Consider the following 16873-nt stretch of genomic DNA (forward strand, 5'->3'; position numbering starts at 1 on the left):
ATTTTCCAGAAACTTGGAGCTTTCCCTTAACACACACTGAATAACCCAACTTGCCATGAGTTTGCTTTCAGGGAGCTGAAGGAATAATAATTGTAAGAGCTTCCTTGAGCCACTTTCTCTGTAGTTTTTAAAACACTTCATAATCTGTTCCTCAAAGATCTGGAAAATCAGAGATGGAAAGACTTTCTTCCTCTTCACTTCTCTGCTTCCTTTTAAATAGGAAGGACCTCTTCCTTCTTCCAAACATCCCATTTCAGGAGCACGAACACATGTGCTGATACACATGTGCCAGCCCAAGCACACTTCTATTCTACAACTGCTCTGTAGTTCTATGTGCTCTGCACTACCCTGGAGTTTGGGGTTCCTGAAGTGCTCCTCTCCTCCCTTTACAAGAGGTCTCCAATCTCCAACTACTCGGGAAGTTGTTTTCTAAACCAAGCTGGTGATTTGGGCAGCAGAAAGGCACAGGACTGTTTGTTTGTCAGCCTGTGGCACCCCGTCTGCACTGACCAGATACGGGAGGCTTCCAGCCACGACCCAACTCTCAGCTGCTTCACCGTCCAGATTCCAGCAGAGGGAAAAGCCATGCTGCTCTCTAACAATGCTGTATTCATACACAACAAAGCTGGAACAGACATCAGGGTGCCATCTCCAGCCACTCAACTCCTGTAATAGGACTTAACACCGGTTTGTCTTGAAGACCCACTTCTCAGAAACAGGTTTATTGCTCATTAATCTCCCTGATGCAAACATGCACTCCTAGTTGCCAGGACTTCGATGAAATAAAAAGAATGACTCAAATTTAGCAAAAATGCCCACAAAACAAAAACAAAGAAACGGTGTTCTTTCAAAAGACTCTTCACTTTAACAATGTCCTCATTCCCTTACAGTAAAAGTGAATAATAAAATACTATTTTCTTCTTCGTAGGCAGATCCCCAGAGCATGCTGCCATAACAGCACTGTGTCATTTTCTTCCTCTTCTGTGTAGTGCACATCCCATAGTAGCAGTGCAGGATGCAGGACTCCAGCTGAACATCCCATAAGAGTGCATTTGGTCTGACCCCACTTGCTGGAAGCAGAGCCAATCAGTCAGCAAGCTTTGGCACCAGCTCATGTAAGACAGGAGCCAGACCCCCACGATCGATGTGAATTTTCTGATGCACAACCACAGAGCAATGCAAGAGGTTCTAGATAGGTCCATAGACCTATAGGACACATAGAGGGAATGCTCCTAAGCCTCCAAGTAGGAAACCTGTACAGACACAGGTTTGCAGCTGATCTTCCCAGAAAGGCTCAGTCAATAACTCCGGCTCAGTCCAAGGCACATGAGGTGGACACTGAGCTCACTAATTGCTTCCTTCTGGAAGGTTCTACTGCAGGAATAAAACGAACATTTTTGAGCTTTGTCGCCTCCTTCTCATATAAGGAACGAGCTGTCTGCAACAACAAGGATAACAGGCAGTAATTAGCTCTGAAAGATACTTCTCCTGAGAATAATCTTGGTTTTTGGGTTTTTTTTTGTCCTGCTGAAAAAACCAACGCTGTGTGAAAATGCTTCTGGGATGGGTAAATCCAGATGTCAACTGCTATGGACACAGCAGGGAGTTAATGAGAAATGTTTGTGAGCAGCTCATGGCAAAAACAAAGGAAGCAATATGAGGGGAGTTCTGTGGCACTTCTTGGTAGGAAACATTCCTTATTGCAAGAAGTTACCCCAAAATGCTGTTTGCTTAGTGCAACATTTCTCCAGAAGAGAGGTGCATTTTCAAGAATGACTGCTAAGGAAGTAAACTGTGAATGCTACATAAATCTTTGCTACCAATAGCTGATTGCCTTTTTTTTTTTTTTTTTTAATTAAATAAAGGAAAGCAACATCAAAAAATGTTTTTTAATACTGCTTTGTAGGGTGGTTTATGTTACCTGTAAGTAAAATCTGTCTATCCACTGAATCATCTCTTGCCAATCATACAATTTATTTATGGACAGGCTAAAACAGTGACATCTGCACTATAAATAAAGCAGACAGAAAAGCAGCCGCACTGTAGCTACACAAACAAAGCAGAAAAGCTCTCCCATCGCAGTCTGTCTCTCAGGCAGCAGACAGCTCCAGAGAGAAAGCAGTATCACATTAAGTGCTGTAATATTTTCTGTTCTTTTCTCCTGGCCTTTAATCCCCACCAGGGTCTTTGAATTTACCAGTTATTTGTTTTCTTCTAAATATGATTCTCTGATCCTTTTTCTAGGGTACAGTGACTCAGCCTGGTTACTTGCAGTCCACAATGCTGACTTAATGTCTCCTTTCCTTTTTACTGTTCCTGTCTTGCTGAAGTCTGATGATAACTGGACACAGGCCATCCTCAGACATAATCAGTTCTCCAGAGCTGATTTGTATCAACAGCCCAAGACTTTCCCTTCTTTTCCTGAACTCCTTTCCCATAATTATATCCTTCTGCTGTCTCTTTCCCGTCTCAAAAAAAAAAAACAACAAAGGTTCTTATGCATATGACTGCCAGCATCATGGAGAAGCTACGATAAACTGCATTTCTGGATAGATTTTTTTTTTTCTACTACAAATGTAAACTCACCAGCAGAAGCAGAGTCCCACTGCAGCAAAACAAATGAAAACAAACTCTGTGTAACACAGAACCATAAAGAACGTAGGTGGGAAGGGACACAAGGCCACCTCTAAGCCTAGATCAAGTTCCTAATGGCCTTATCCAGCTGAGTTCTGAAAATACAGATCTCACGCCTCCGCTGCTAATGTGCCTACAGATATTGCACTGCTCTTCCTGTGACTGATATACTTCAGCTCAGAGCCCAAGCATCTACTGAAAGCTCCATGGAAGATACAAAGCCACCAGAGAACATTTGCACTCAAAGGGACAACAGGGATACAACCCCCTCTGCAGCTCTCCTCTGCCTCAATCAGCAGATACTTACCTAGGGGGAAGGTCAGCACGGAAAAAGGCAGAACCTCCAGCACAGGAGACCTCAGCAAACCTCCAGCTGCTTCCAGAAGTGCCAAGCTCTGCAGCGGGGCACTGTAACCCCCACCGCCAGCCCCACCCCTGTCTGCACAACAGCCCTGCTGAAAAGAACATGGGGTGCACCAGGCTGAACAGAAGCCTGCAGCATGGCCTGACTGCAAATAAAAGCAAATGATGCACCAGGCTGTGATAGTAGTGATACATGGTGTAAAAAGTAACAGCTGTAAGTTGCAGACTGGGAGCAGTGGACAGTAGGAACCAAAGGTTAAGTGAGAGAAATACGGCCAGGAAGGGGCCATTGAAAGGGCTGGGGGGAATCCCCATGCCTGAGGAGCTTCCAAGACTCGTAAAAAGCCAGTGCTGATGTGATCTAGCATCAGTGATAGTCTTTCTATCCTCCTACATGCAAGATGCTGGATTAGAGGCCTCCAGAGGTCTCTTCCTACCATCACTGCTATGGAAGGCTCTCTGATCCTACCATAAAAAAATGCATTTTGCTCCCCAGCCTCTCTTGCTAACATCTACACGTGGCCATCTGTCACTCATCTCCACTCCCTACTGCTGTCTTTTCACCTTTCTTCCTGCAAGCACTTTTTCCTGTACTTAGCAAATCCAATTACCTTACTCTCAGGTCACCTCATACACCCAGTCTAACACAAGGTATAGCTCTGCAAGGCACAAAAATTAACACCTCCATGCTGCCAAGAGGGAGAATTCCCATCTCCACTCCTGAACAGATGTCGTCGCTGCTTAGCAAGCTTGCCAGACCCCTCTACAAATTGATTTAACCTGCTTGGAAAGGCAGAAAACAGACTTAGCGAGACTGGAGACACGATGAGAAGGATGCAAAAGGGAGCAAACACTTGAGAGAGGAGGAAGCCCATCTCCTCCCAGCTGCAGCTGCCCACTGCATCAGCTCACCTGCCTTGGACCTGCAGTTAGCCTCACTGCGCTCAGCCCAGCCAGGACTCACCTACCAAAGGCTCACCACAACTTTTCCAGTTGGTCTACTAGGAAATCTGCTCTCTCCCTGAAAACCACACCCTAATCACATCCTTAGGTGGTCAGACAAACACAACTAAGCCAATGCTGGAGAGTGGAACATTCTTAGCTGCACTGCATGGTTCTCATTAGGCTTCTAAATTGCTCACGGTCCCCGCCCAAACCATTACTACACATCATTACTTCATACAGTTCTCCCCTAGGGAGCAAAAAAACATGTTCCAGAGATTAACCTTATACACATGCTTTAACCTGTCACCAGAAATCATGAAGAAAAAAAAATGAGCCTCATGCTACAGTAGACTCTGGAACTATTTTAATAGCTGTTTATTAGGAAACAGCTGCACCACTGTTAATTTCAACTTTTTAACACTGTTACTGGGTCACTATTTTAATGGAGATGAAGCCCTAGATGGGCAGATTCCAGCATCCCTCACCATGAATGTGGAGTGGCCACACGCCGACCTGGTGGCACAGCACAAATTGCTCCAACCTTTTCTGGCTGTCCCACAACTTGAGTATAGAAGATGGGGTTTACCAAGCAACATATCTTCAGTGCAATTTTCATTTCTGTGGCTATATCGCCTTCAGCCACAGCCCACAGAGACTAGGAAGGAGCCCAATTAAGCACTTTGGGATGATAAATTCTTCTCCAAAATCAAGCAGGCAGGTCTGCACACAAACCTGAGTAGCAGAGAGTGCAGCCTTCTCAGTGCAGCAGAAAGCTGTGGCCATTCCACATGGAACAGGACACCTTCAGAGCAATTACACAAATAGGGCTTTTCTTAATTAATAAAAAGGCAGAAAAGACCTAATAGACTTCCACAATTTCTCCCTATTAAACCAATGCCCTTCCTGTTAATTTTTTCCCCTTGTTTACAAAGACTTTTTAACTCCACGCTGTAAGCCTGGAAGGTTTATTTTTAAACCTGCTGGTATCTGGCTGCAAATACCTTTCTGCAAATAGACACGCCTAGAGGGGACACAGTTTGACTCTCTAATCCAATTTAAAAAAAAAAATAAAATACAAAGCAACAGAAAAAGTGAAAGAAACTCCAAGCAATCAAACCTGGGCCTGCTGGAATGATTTCAGCCTCTTCTTGAACCGAGATGGGAGAACAAAGTCACAGCCCTTGGCAAGGAAGGCCAGCTCCCCTCCCAGGTCTGGGTCCCTCCGCAGAGAACTCTCCTTGATCATCATCCTGGTCAGCTCTAAGCAGATGCTGCACTCTCCAGAAGAGGCACAAGGACTCGGTAGGACACCACGCCAACCACGTCAAAACCAGTAGGTTGTTGTCTTGGCTTTGATTTTTAGTGGCAAAAAATGGCAAAAGGCTTCATGTAGAAGCATACCAAGTCTTCTCTCTCTTCACAAGGAGGGCATCTAAAGATTGGGTCTCATTCCTGAAGCCAGGCCTTCCTTTTTTAACTGATATACAAGGTATCTTTCAGTACCACCAGGATCTTCTGCCTTGTAATACTTTAATTGAGAAACATGATCTAAAACAGAATCTATTTCCCTGCTGGCTACATGACAGACAATCTGTCCTTGGCTTGTAATAGGCCAGGGGCAATATGGGAAAGGAAGCACCCACCACCACTACCAGAGTGCTAAAATTAAACAGGCAGCAGAAGTGGCTAAATATACCATCTTCCCCAATAGTTCTTACTTGTGCTCAGTGCTGAAACCCGAGGTGCAAACTGCCATCAGCCAGACTCAGCTAGAGTTAAACCACTCGCTCTCAGCCAAGACCCACACACACAGCATCAGTGGTTTGAGGTGATGAAGCAGGACACCAGCGTTAGTTCCACGCTAAATCAGAGGCTGTAATTTTCAGGAAACATCAATTTTTCCTTCTTGCTTGGAAAAAGCGAATCATCTTCTTTCTTGAACACCAAACAGGCACATAGGGATGATCTGGATAATAAGCTCAGACATTTGAATACAATTGCAGAGTCAGGAGTTGAACTCTATGACCCTTATAGCTCCTTTCCAAGTCGAGATACTCTACAATTCTATGAAAATTGTTCTATAAAGACACCAAAACGTGCCATGCTTTTCCCTCACATTTCCCACAGCTCTCACAAGGCAAATGCTGCTCCCCAGATGCAAAGCAATTCTCAGTAGATGGTCCACTGTTTTTCTACAGAACTCTAAGCAAGCTCATTCAAAGTGTGTTCTCTTCTCCTACCACAACAGTGCTGAGCAAAGGCTGTACAAATGTCCAGTTCCTCCTGCACACGATGAACAAACACGCAGTCCCATAACCAGCTTCTCGTCTTTGACTTGAGAAGTTCTAGCTACTTGCCAGTTTACTTTCTTTACAAAGTAATGGAGATCATCATCTAATTTCTGCCCAACCAGGCTGCTTTTAATAAAACACTGTCTCTGAAATAGAAAGGTATCCCTGAGCCTCATTAACAGAAAGCTTTTAATGGACCACGCGTGGCTCTGATGTTCTGCACCACCTTAATTCATAAACAGCATCACCTAAAAGGCTGTGGCTGGTCTACAGGCAGACACAGAAACAAGCTGTCAAAAAGGAAGCTCTAATTATCACATATGTTTGTTCTTATACAGCTAGGCTATTTAATAAAGAAAAGACCCCTTTTTTTTTTTTCTCCTCTCTGAAATACCCTCAGCAGGCACACAAATAAGGCATTTTTTTAATGTTTTCATAACTGTGTAGCAAAAATCCCAAGGTGTTTTTTTTCTCCTGTTGTTCCTCATTCAACAGGACAAGGTAAAAGTCTAGGCTGTGCAATTCAGCTCTTCATGAAAGACTATTTGAACAAGAATGGAGCACAGGAGCATCATTTAGGTCCCGTTAGGTCACTGGAGCTATATCTGAAATATCTGAATTGTGCAACCTGGGAGCACTCTTCAGCTCCAAAGTCCAGGTGCATATTCACGGACACAGCTCCAGACAATCACAAGGTTATCAGTGCCATCAGCTGAGTTTGCCACGTGCCTCACAAATGAAAGTGCAGCCTAACAGAGGGGCAGGACAAGGAAAGGAATGAGAAGAGTCCTAAAAAAGAAAACGGAAGACAGGAAAGTTTTAAATGGAATTGCAGTTAAGTAAAAAGCACACGCATCTGTATGCAGAAGTATTGGAACAAATATTTTCTTGCTCTAACAATTTTTTCTAAACATTAAGGCAATGCCCTCAGAGCACAAGAGGCTTCACTGTACTTGGAGCCCTGCACATCTCATATAGCAGCACGTCAGAAGATTTATGCCCAGTCATCTGTGGCAAGTGTACTTGCTTCATCTTCCACTGACCTCTCACCTTGCTTACACATCGCAGAGGAAATGTAGCCCCAAGGAACCTCTTATCTCTACAGCTGCACCCAGAGCAGCTACGCTGTGCTTTAAAAGACATATGAATGGAAGAGACACACAAACCCAGCAAACACTCACTATTTCTTGAAATAAAGATTTCCCATTCACAAACCGACCACTTCAGGATTCCAGAGAGTTACACCACCATCTTGATAGCATAGAAAAAGAAAAGCAAACTGCAGCTGAAGCTTGAAGAATCTGAATTCCAGATTTTTGCAAAATAGCAGGTTCCTAGTATGGTACCTCTTATCCTCAAAGCACAAAGGAGGGTACGAATAAAGACAGAAATATACAGCACTCTGAGAAAATGGAAGCAAAAGGATGGTTTCACAGTCTGCAGTAGGAAAGTATATCAACAGGGTACCTATCAACTGAACAAAATGCAGGCAAATTTGGAAATTCCTCTGCTTTGAGTGACCCAATTTAAAGCACAAAGGTGAAAGATGTTGTATCTAAAGAAGTACATATTGCCTTCATTAGCCATCAGAGCACGGACAGAATCCCACCTGTGCCTAGAGCTAGAGGCTTGGTTCTAAAACATTCAGACGATTCAATCATCACAGGATTTAGCTTAGCTGTAGCACAAGTTTGGCTGCAAAAACGCAGTGCATTCTGTATAGCTGAAAAGGGCACCAGCTCCAAATGCCTTCAAAACAGATCAAGCTTCTCCAGCAGCAGCATAACTTCTTATTGGTTTTAGAGTCAATGAGGCTGAAAAATTCAACGTGTATCAGTTTTGCACCAAAACCTTCAGATGTCTGTTTTAAGACAAACCAACTTAATGCAAGAAGAATCTGTATCTGCCATGAGTACAAAACTAGCCCACCTGCCAGGAACGTCTCCTTAAGTGGTTAATACTGGTTCTTTAAATTCCTTAATTTCATCTAATTTTCTTGTCATTTTTTGATTCTGAGATACTTTAAGATTCATTTATTATTTTCCTTTATTTCAATTACTATTATCAAACAATCAAAATGTCCTTTCTTACCATTTGGGATTAGAAAGCATGAATCATTGATGTTTGAAAAGAGTGCAGATAACTTAATTGAGTGATATCACAACATCTGATCCAAACAATTCATAACATATGTAGAGGAAATCTGATTCCAGAAAGTTTTCCATTATATTACAAATGCATTTTGAGAAAATGTGATTATTTAATGTAAAAGCCCTGTAAGCTCTGAGCTTTCTGCTTCAAGGTCCATCTCTCCTTGACCAAAGGCAGCTGTACCACCCACTGCACTTCAACGTAGCTAATTTTCTAATTACTGATTTAGCAGAAAATAAGTCCCAAATATTAAGTTTGTATATAAGCATCAGGGTAAGTAAAAAGAAAGTTCAAAGCCACGCAATATGGAAGTGGAGAAATGAGGAAGAGAAACAGGAGGCAGGACCGCTCTCTAGCTCACTGCACCACAAGTAGGCTTTTGATACGAGGTGCTCGGTGGAGGCAGGATGTGAAGAGGCAGCCTCTTCTGGCATCAAACTCCTGTCCTGGTTTCTGCTCTCAAGACTATTCACAAACTTCACCCAGCAGCTCTTAAAACAGAATGCACAAGCAGGGCTTGGAGCAGAGCCCTGCACTTCCAAACTTGACCTGAAGGCAGAATGAGAATGTAAGGTTCTTAGAGACCTTATTGCGTACCTTCACTCGAGTACTAGGCACTTTGCAAGCATTCATTAACCTAATTTAAATGCTTCATCAAATCATCCATCCTGCACAGGTTGCAGGGCAAGGGCACAGAGAGGTTAAGGTCAAAAACACCTACCCTTGACTTTTCCAAGAACTCTGCAGAAGGCATTTTAAACAAAAAGCAGAACTCTTTACTTCACCTCCTACCTCCCCAAAATATCTAGCAGTCATCACATCTGTAGATCAGATAAATTCTACAGCCCACTTTCTACTTCTCCCCTACTCCCTGTTTCTAGTTTTACCTCACAACCTCAGCCCAACCAAGCTCTGCTCCTTACTGCTCTCCTGCCTACAGACAAAGAATACAGCTAGTTGGTTTGCTGCTGCTCCTTCTCGGACTAGCAAACATTTGGGATATTTTTTGCTAGCTTCTAGCTAGTCAGACAGCTGAATTATTTTCACTGAACCATGTATTTCAAAAAACATTTTATAAGAAAGATCAGCTTGCAGCAGACACACAGAACAGGAAATTTTAAACTAAATACTTAGTCCAGAGATAAGCAGCGGAAAACTGGATCTCAGATTGGGAAATGTCAAACAGCCTGGAAGCATGCAAAGCTTCCTAGACTGCCTATACGAAGCATGATTTGCTCATTATGTGCTCTGAAAAATTGATGGACTTCTTGAGTATTCATTTCCTAATTTATAAATATTTTGGTTTTGAAATTGAGGAGGCAAGAAATTCTATTGTTCTGCATGGATGATCATAACCAGCTCTTACGATAAAGGGAAAAAATCTGTTGCTGATGCAAGTTAAACAGATTTCAATGCAGATAGGCCAGTCTGAGGCAACAGACAGCCTGGCCTTCACCTTTCCTTCCACATTGCTCAAGGAATACTGGAACTGCCACAAGCATCAGAAATGAAAATTGCACTGCATTTTCATCAATATTAGATCCGGTAGTTTTTTGTTTGTTTGCTTTTGTATGTATGCTGTACAATGATTTGATAATCATTTACGAGCCCTAAGAAAATACAACAAACACTTCAGAAATTCACAGAAATTCTCCAGCCAGATTCAGAGTTAACCAAGAAGACTCACATATATCCTACGTGTTACACCTACAGGTGAGGTGACGAGCACAAAACATTCTCTATAAATGCCACCAAACCTCAGAGCAAGCTGATTTAACTAGCAGTTCAGGTGACTTCTGTCCACTCAGCTAAGGGCTAACCCACTCTGAAGGCACCAGCTGCACTGTGCAGCACAGGCCCCTCCAGGTCTCCTCTGCTTTCCCAAGACATTTCTTCTCTTCTGTGAGTTTTGGTCCTAGGCACATGTACAAAGCTGAGCTGTAGTAAGCGAGAGGAACTCCTGTAATACTGGTACACATTGTACGTCTGGTGAAGGCAGGCTAAGAGCAAACTAACGCACAAACCACAGGGATAATGAGGGAAACAAACCAGTAGGGAACCAACTGATAAAAGCTGTTTGACAGCCTAAGAGTATCCAAGTTCTCAGGTACTGTAGAAAAGCAGCCACAAAATGCAGATGTCACACTCAATCAATTTTTGTTTGAAGTTCACAAGTTAAAAAAAATCTTGTAAATACATAAGGCAAGAATAGTTATTAAAAGATTACTTCAGAGCTTTTAAAGCTGCTTAGTTAAACTCTTTGAGGCAGAAGCTTTTTTGGCTTGCTAGAGATATCCAACAAGGTCATATTTGCCATTTTCCACAAGCAAAGATGCACAGAGAAAAATTAGAAACTCTTGGAGTGCAGTCTTAAAAATGAGAAAAAAAATCTCAATCATGTCGTGTAGGGAGATAAATTCTTCTCTCCATCCCACCCCTTTCAGAACTGCACCAAATACCTGTATTTTCAGGAAATCAAACATCTTGAAGACATGCAAATCACGCTCCTGCTGGAAAGAGCTCTGAGAGTTTACTGATAATCTGGATGCCTTCTCAAGTACATAAATGGAAAATGGATTTTGGGAAGTGAAGCCCTCTATACTTTCTGCGCACGTGCGAGGGACCTTGGTACAGCATTGTTTTGGAAGTGTGGCACTTGTTTTCAAATGGAAAGTACTAGGAGGAGCTGGACAGACAGCTTTGGCTTCCCTCTAAGGCAGGCTTCCAACCAGACCCTTCTGAAAAAATCCTGCTTCTTGTTTGAGCAATGCGCAGCATGGATATCGTAACAACTCTGTGCATTGAGGACACAGGAAGGGAAATAAATAAATCTTCTTAGATTTCATTGTTGTACCACAGAGGATCTTTCTTCAGGAACCACCGATAAGCAGCACAAAGGAAGCTGTTACTCTGAGAAGGGAAAGGGCAAGGTGGAGCACCCAGTTCTCACTGAACTGGTGAGAGCCAACCCAGTGCCTGCTCCCAGGAATAAAGCAATAAGCTGAAATACTGCCTCAGCCCTTCTGTTATATAGGACCCACTTAAGTAGAAGCAAACAGGAGACTACCGGAGCACCATCAGGAAAACGACAAGGTGAAAGGTGAAACTGCATGTCAGGGCCCATTTTGTTTGCTCAGATTTTTTGTTTCCTTTTTTGTTTTTGCATCAATACTACTGCCAGGTTGAGCACATTATTCCACATCGCAGCATCAAAAGATCTGCTTACCACTCGTAACATTTTTTCCACATTTTTTCCACATTTATTATCCACTCAAAGGCTTCATCCTCTTACCTTAATTACTTCTGGTGCCTGCTGAATCAGAGCTGGAACAGAGTCTCTGGAGGCAGCCCCAGCATGGCTTTTTTGCCCTGCAAGGAGGGACTGTGAAGGAGTTGATAATGTTTCCTGAAGAATTTGCATCACTTCTTTCTCCTTGGACAAGCTTCCCTTGCCTGTCTGGAATTCCACTAGTTCCTGGGCAAAGTCCTCGATGCTTTCCAAGATACGCAGTAAAAGGGCTCTGTCATCTTCTTCCATTTTATGACCATTGGTTTCCACGATTTTTGACAAAGGGGAAGTGGGGTCATTGGGTTTACTTTTGGGTTCAAGAGCCACAGGTAGTACCGGCCTACCCTGCCAGCCAAATACCTGCAGACAGGCAGGTTCGCTCTCCTTTGGAGGGGGCTCCCTAAAAGTACTCTCCATTTTCTGAGAGAAGTGCTCCAAGTCCAGCAGCAGTTTATCTATTTCATCCTTGTCTATCTTGCACGTCTGTTCTCCTTTGGAGACGCCACCTTGAGAACCACGCAGTACAGAATCTGAAATTGGTTTTAAAAGATTACTTTTCTCAGAAGTGTGAGAAAGTTCACCTCCTATCCTGGTAGGTTCTGCTTTAACATCAGCAATCACATCTGAAGAACCAGATAGCTGGTAGCTATGCTTTAAACTCTCCCAGTCCCCCTTCTCCTTTGCCCTCGTTGTTTTCTCTAACACTCTTTCCCCATCTGACTCTTCCTCGATGTACAAAACCTCAGTGGAAGGTGTGCAGTCTGAAGGGCTTGTGGCTGGTAACTGAGGTAGAACAGAAGCATCTTTCACAGCTCTCACACTGTTCTCCTGGGAGGTGCTGCAAAGGGAGTTTGAGGTAAAGCTCACAGTGCTTGTTTGGATGGACTGAGAGGCACTTGTCACCTCACACTGGTCACCTGGTGGTCTGACAGGAACTGCATTTGAGGATGGAAGCTGAATAATATCTTCATATCTAGGTGGCTGCTCATCTCCAAATATTGGGGAAAAGGGAGATTGCTGCAAGCCATGAAAACAGTTCACTAATTCTCCAAGATCACCTGCCTCCTTGTGCCCGGGTGGCTTGAACTCAAAGGGTAGCTTTTTCAGGTATGAAGAAAATCTTCGCATCAGATTCATGTATATCATTTCTGAACTAGCCAGAGGATCGCTGCTACTCCCTCCGCTAACACTGCCTGCTGATTTCTTTTTGATGCAGTGCTTTATTATGTCAGTGCACTTTTTCAGATCCTCTGAGCACTTGAGCAAGATGTCTAAGCACACTTTAATATCTCCACCAGAAGAACCATCCAGCTTGTGCTTCTCCAAAATCTGGGTAATGAAGTTTTCGTCAGAGAAGGAATGGGGTGAGAAGGGAACCATGGGATTCATACTGACTTCTGGAGCATCGTTGCTCTCCTGCCACTTCTCCACAGGTGAGGGACTCTGCAAAAAGCCACACGGAGGAGAGTTCTCATCATTGCTGAAGTGCCCATAAATCATGTCAAAATCAAATGATCGTCTGCTGAATGATTCTGAACGAACTTTCCTCCCCTTTCTGTAGGCCACATGATTGGAAGAGTTTTTGAGCTTCTCAAATGAGAATTCCTTTATTTTACCACTGGCGAGATTTATTGCCTCACCAGTAATGTCTTTTAAACTGCCGGAAGCTTGCACAGAAGAGCCCTTTTTGATTCTTGGATTATTTAGGAGTATTTGCTGATAGTCCTCATTTCCAGGCAAGGCAAGTCCGTTTTCAGAAACCGGAATTTTGTGGTCTAGGTTGGCATCTTGGACACTGAGTTCTGCACACACGCTGTGGTGGGCAACTATACATGCAACTCCTTGCTTAAACACCTGGCAAGTCCCCGGGCAGTAATGCACTGTGTGCTGAAAGTGCTGTTCTATCACCACGCTGCTGTAGCAGTTCACAGTTGTGACCATAAGCCTGTAGGTTGCTGCCATAGCACAGATCCCGCTTGGAAGGGAGGCTTCAAAATTCACTATTAATTTAGCAGGAAAAAGTAAACTCCTTTGACTTTGCACAGCCACACCAGATCGAATAGAAATATTCAAACATCAGTTGCAAACATTCAAGCTATGTGAGAAACTGTTGTCTTGGAAAGTCCTAGTGAAGTCTGGAGTGGTATCAGCAGTAGAGTTACAACAATTAGTGCAACCTGCATATGCTTTGACTTAAGGCAACTTGATGTCTGTACTCCACGCAGAGAGCTCTGCTGATCAGAGACACAGCCTGAACTGCTCCATTTCTAACAGTCCAGGTAGTTTCTCCAAAAGGAGTCATAAATTTCAGGCGGCTCTAGGGCAGAGCTGACAACAGTTTTTGTTTGATCTTTCTTTTTGGGTTGATCAGTAGAAGACAGACAATAATCAAGTGGTATGTACAGATAAAAAATCCACAGTATGCTTGTGCGATTCCCTTCTCACATTGCTAAGGAAGGTCCCTGCAAGAGAAAGAGAAACAAGAGTCATTACAACTGACATGTAATATACAGCCTTTTCTGACACCAAACAAATGGCATCAGACCTTACCAACCAGCATTCAGGCTCGTATGGAGTGAGAACAGGCTGATATTTTTCCTTCACTCAGATCTACCATATAAGAACACTGCTAAGGAGCTAGCCTATATTTATACACGGGCTGTCTGTGTGTTGCCATTTTAACAGCTCTATTTTAACCACTCATTGATTTCTTTTTTCCAGACTTGCTTATTTCCCCCCTCTTTCCTATTCTGAGCAAAACATTACCTTTAATTCTAATGGTACACAACATTTTGATCATGTTGCAAATTTCTGGCTTTCATTTCCCAAGACCCCCTACACAAGGAAAATAGTAGTTGAGAAAAGCACTTTCAGGATTTCCAAACTCTATGGACTATAAAGCACTGCAAACAGCCTGAAGCAAAGCAGATGAATGCTTCTAAAAATGTGTGGCCTTTCATAAAGGCTATTTCCATTAGCCTTTCACCAAGGTCTCTGGGACTATGGGCAAACATTTTGAGACAGAAGAACTGCTTTGTTTATTCTCCTATAACCCATAAATAGCATAACAGACTTTTTAATAAGTCTACTGATGTAGACACCAAGAGCAGAAAATAACATTTGTGTAGAGGTTAAGTCTGTGAAAATCAGAATTGAGAATTTTACACTCAGAGTAAGCATTTATGGTTGCACTTCCTATCACAAGGGTTAAAATTGTACAAAAAAAACCAAAAACATCCTGCTGAACATTGACATTTTATATATTATAAATCCTTCATTTGAAGTTGAAAAGAACTGATTTTAAGATTATTTGATGAGATTCATAAACACATCAAATCTGCTCATTACAATTAAGTAGAATTGCACGCAGAAACCCTTCTGATTTGTTCCATGGATTATATAAAACATTGCAATGATTGCACGCAAGATGAAGTAGCAACTGCTCCAACTACCACTCTGGTGTCTGTAACAGGCTGCCACCTGCCTATCAAGCACCACAGGCCAATCTGTCTGTTGTACCAGGGCCAGCTTCACAGCGCGCTTCTGTGCCTGCCCTGTACTGCTCCTCCCTACACCCACTGGCATTGCCCCAAAGCCCCACAGGCACAGGAGAGCCTTCCAAAGGGATGATCAGAGGTATGGGGTGTGCCCCAGCCACAGCACTGAGTCAGAGGATAAAGGGCGTAAACAGAACCGTTTTTAAACCCTGGGGTCCTTATACCATCAAGCAGAAGCCTAGGTAATAAGATTCCACACCCTCCAGTCACTGACTCTCAGGCTCCACAATCAGGTGCGTTTAATGCTTCGCTGAATCAGAGCCACAGTTTAAAAAAGTACTACTGGCTCACCAACGTGCTCATCTTATAAGACTTAGCGGGCTTTGTTCAGACAGGAAAACCCATGCTTCCATGACTCCAAGAAGTCTAATGATCTCTGGACTCCAAGAGCCTTCTAACGCTCTCACAGGTAGAAAGTCTATTTGCTGCTTGCTCTTTTTTGAGTCTGCATCAGCAAACTTCCCAGCATCTCCTGAAAGAAAAGTTCCATGATGTTAAGAGAAAATAGAGGCTATCAGAAGAGGAGATTAGAAAAGTCAACATTGTTTCCAAAAAACCCACGAGACTTGTTCAGAGCTCCTTCCTCCCTCCTCCATGAGGCACAGCAGAATACTGTTCTTCAACAATTGCTCCAGTCCTCTCTTCCCTACTTTCCTAATGAACAAGCTTTACCACCAAGGAAGATTGTCTGAGATATACATAATTTGGGAAACAATTGCATTTTGGCGAAGTTATTCCCTAATTATAGAAATAACAGGTTAAATCTCACTGACTCCTCTATCACTCCAAGGGGTTGCTTCCCCCTTATATATGTACTCCTTCCACTGGGATTAAGCTTCTCCCATCCTTTAAGCTATCTTCAAACATTGAAGCTTTTCATGTCATTAAGATTACTCCACAAGGAGTTTGTCAAATGAAGTCTTACAGACTCTCAGCCTAAACCGGTGCTTCTTCAGTTCAACTCCGTTTTTCCAAATACGCTCAACAACATCTGAAGCAGCTCCTCCTATCATCTCCACTTTCCAAATTAAGTGCTTAAGCCCTAAGCCACTGCTCAGCCATGCTCAAGCAGTCAGTCCCTTAGAAGAAGGATGCTGTTCAGCCATGCCTGCTGCATTCTCTAACCTCTTCCCAACTAGGCTGTGTTTCTCTGGTATTATCACATCCAGGAGCCAACACAATCGAGACACAGGCATGTCATGGCTGCCACAACACGACCTCCTCCTCTGTGCTCAGATGTCTTCAGCCCTTTTACTGTTGTTGCAAGGAAAGAAGTAAACAGAGAACAAATATTAAAAACCTAATAGCCTCTTTCCAGCCAGTTTAATGTCTTCTCAGTGATTATCACTTGCCTTAATTTCACTGTCTGCAGAAACGTGCTAAGGTATCTCAAGGCACTTGGAGCACTTGTCTCCAGCTACACACAGCCAAGACCAGTAATTTCCCAGGCAGCACAAATGCACACACACACACAAACACACACACACAGTACAAACTGCATTTCTCACTCCTCCACTGGCTTTACTTGACCAGGATTACCATGCACTCAGCTCACAGCTTTATTTGACAATGAACCAAAAAACATGCAAACACGATCCAGCATATAAACCCAGTTAAGACAAAATCTAAGGAAGTGTCTTCCT

The 16873-nt window shown here is 43.1% G+C and overlaps 1 protein-coding gene across 1 annotated transcript in view; it reads right to left on the bottom strand.

Moving 5' to 3' along the window:
- The window catches only part of PPP2R3A (protein phosphatase 2 regulatory subunit B''alpha), a 48865-nt gene that overhangs the window by 24401 nt on the left and 7591 nt on the right, over positions 1 to 16873 (bottom strand). The window contains 1 exon segment of the mRNA XM_085232713.1: positions 11677 to 14135. Within this exon segment, the coding sequence (XP_085088839.1) occupies positions 11677 to 13635 (1959 nt within the window). The 5' untranslated portion in view covers positions 13636 to 14135.

Source organism: Meleagris gallopavo, chromosome 11, assembly GCF_905368555.1.
Source record: "Meleagris gallopavo chromosome 11, MGAL_WU_HG_1.1, whole genome shotgun sequence".
In the NCBI taxonomy this organism is placed as follows: domain Eukaryota; kingdom Metazoa; phylum Chordata; class Aves; order Galliformes; family Phasianidae; genus Meleagris; species Meleagris gallopavo.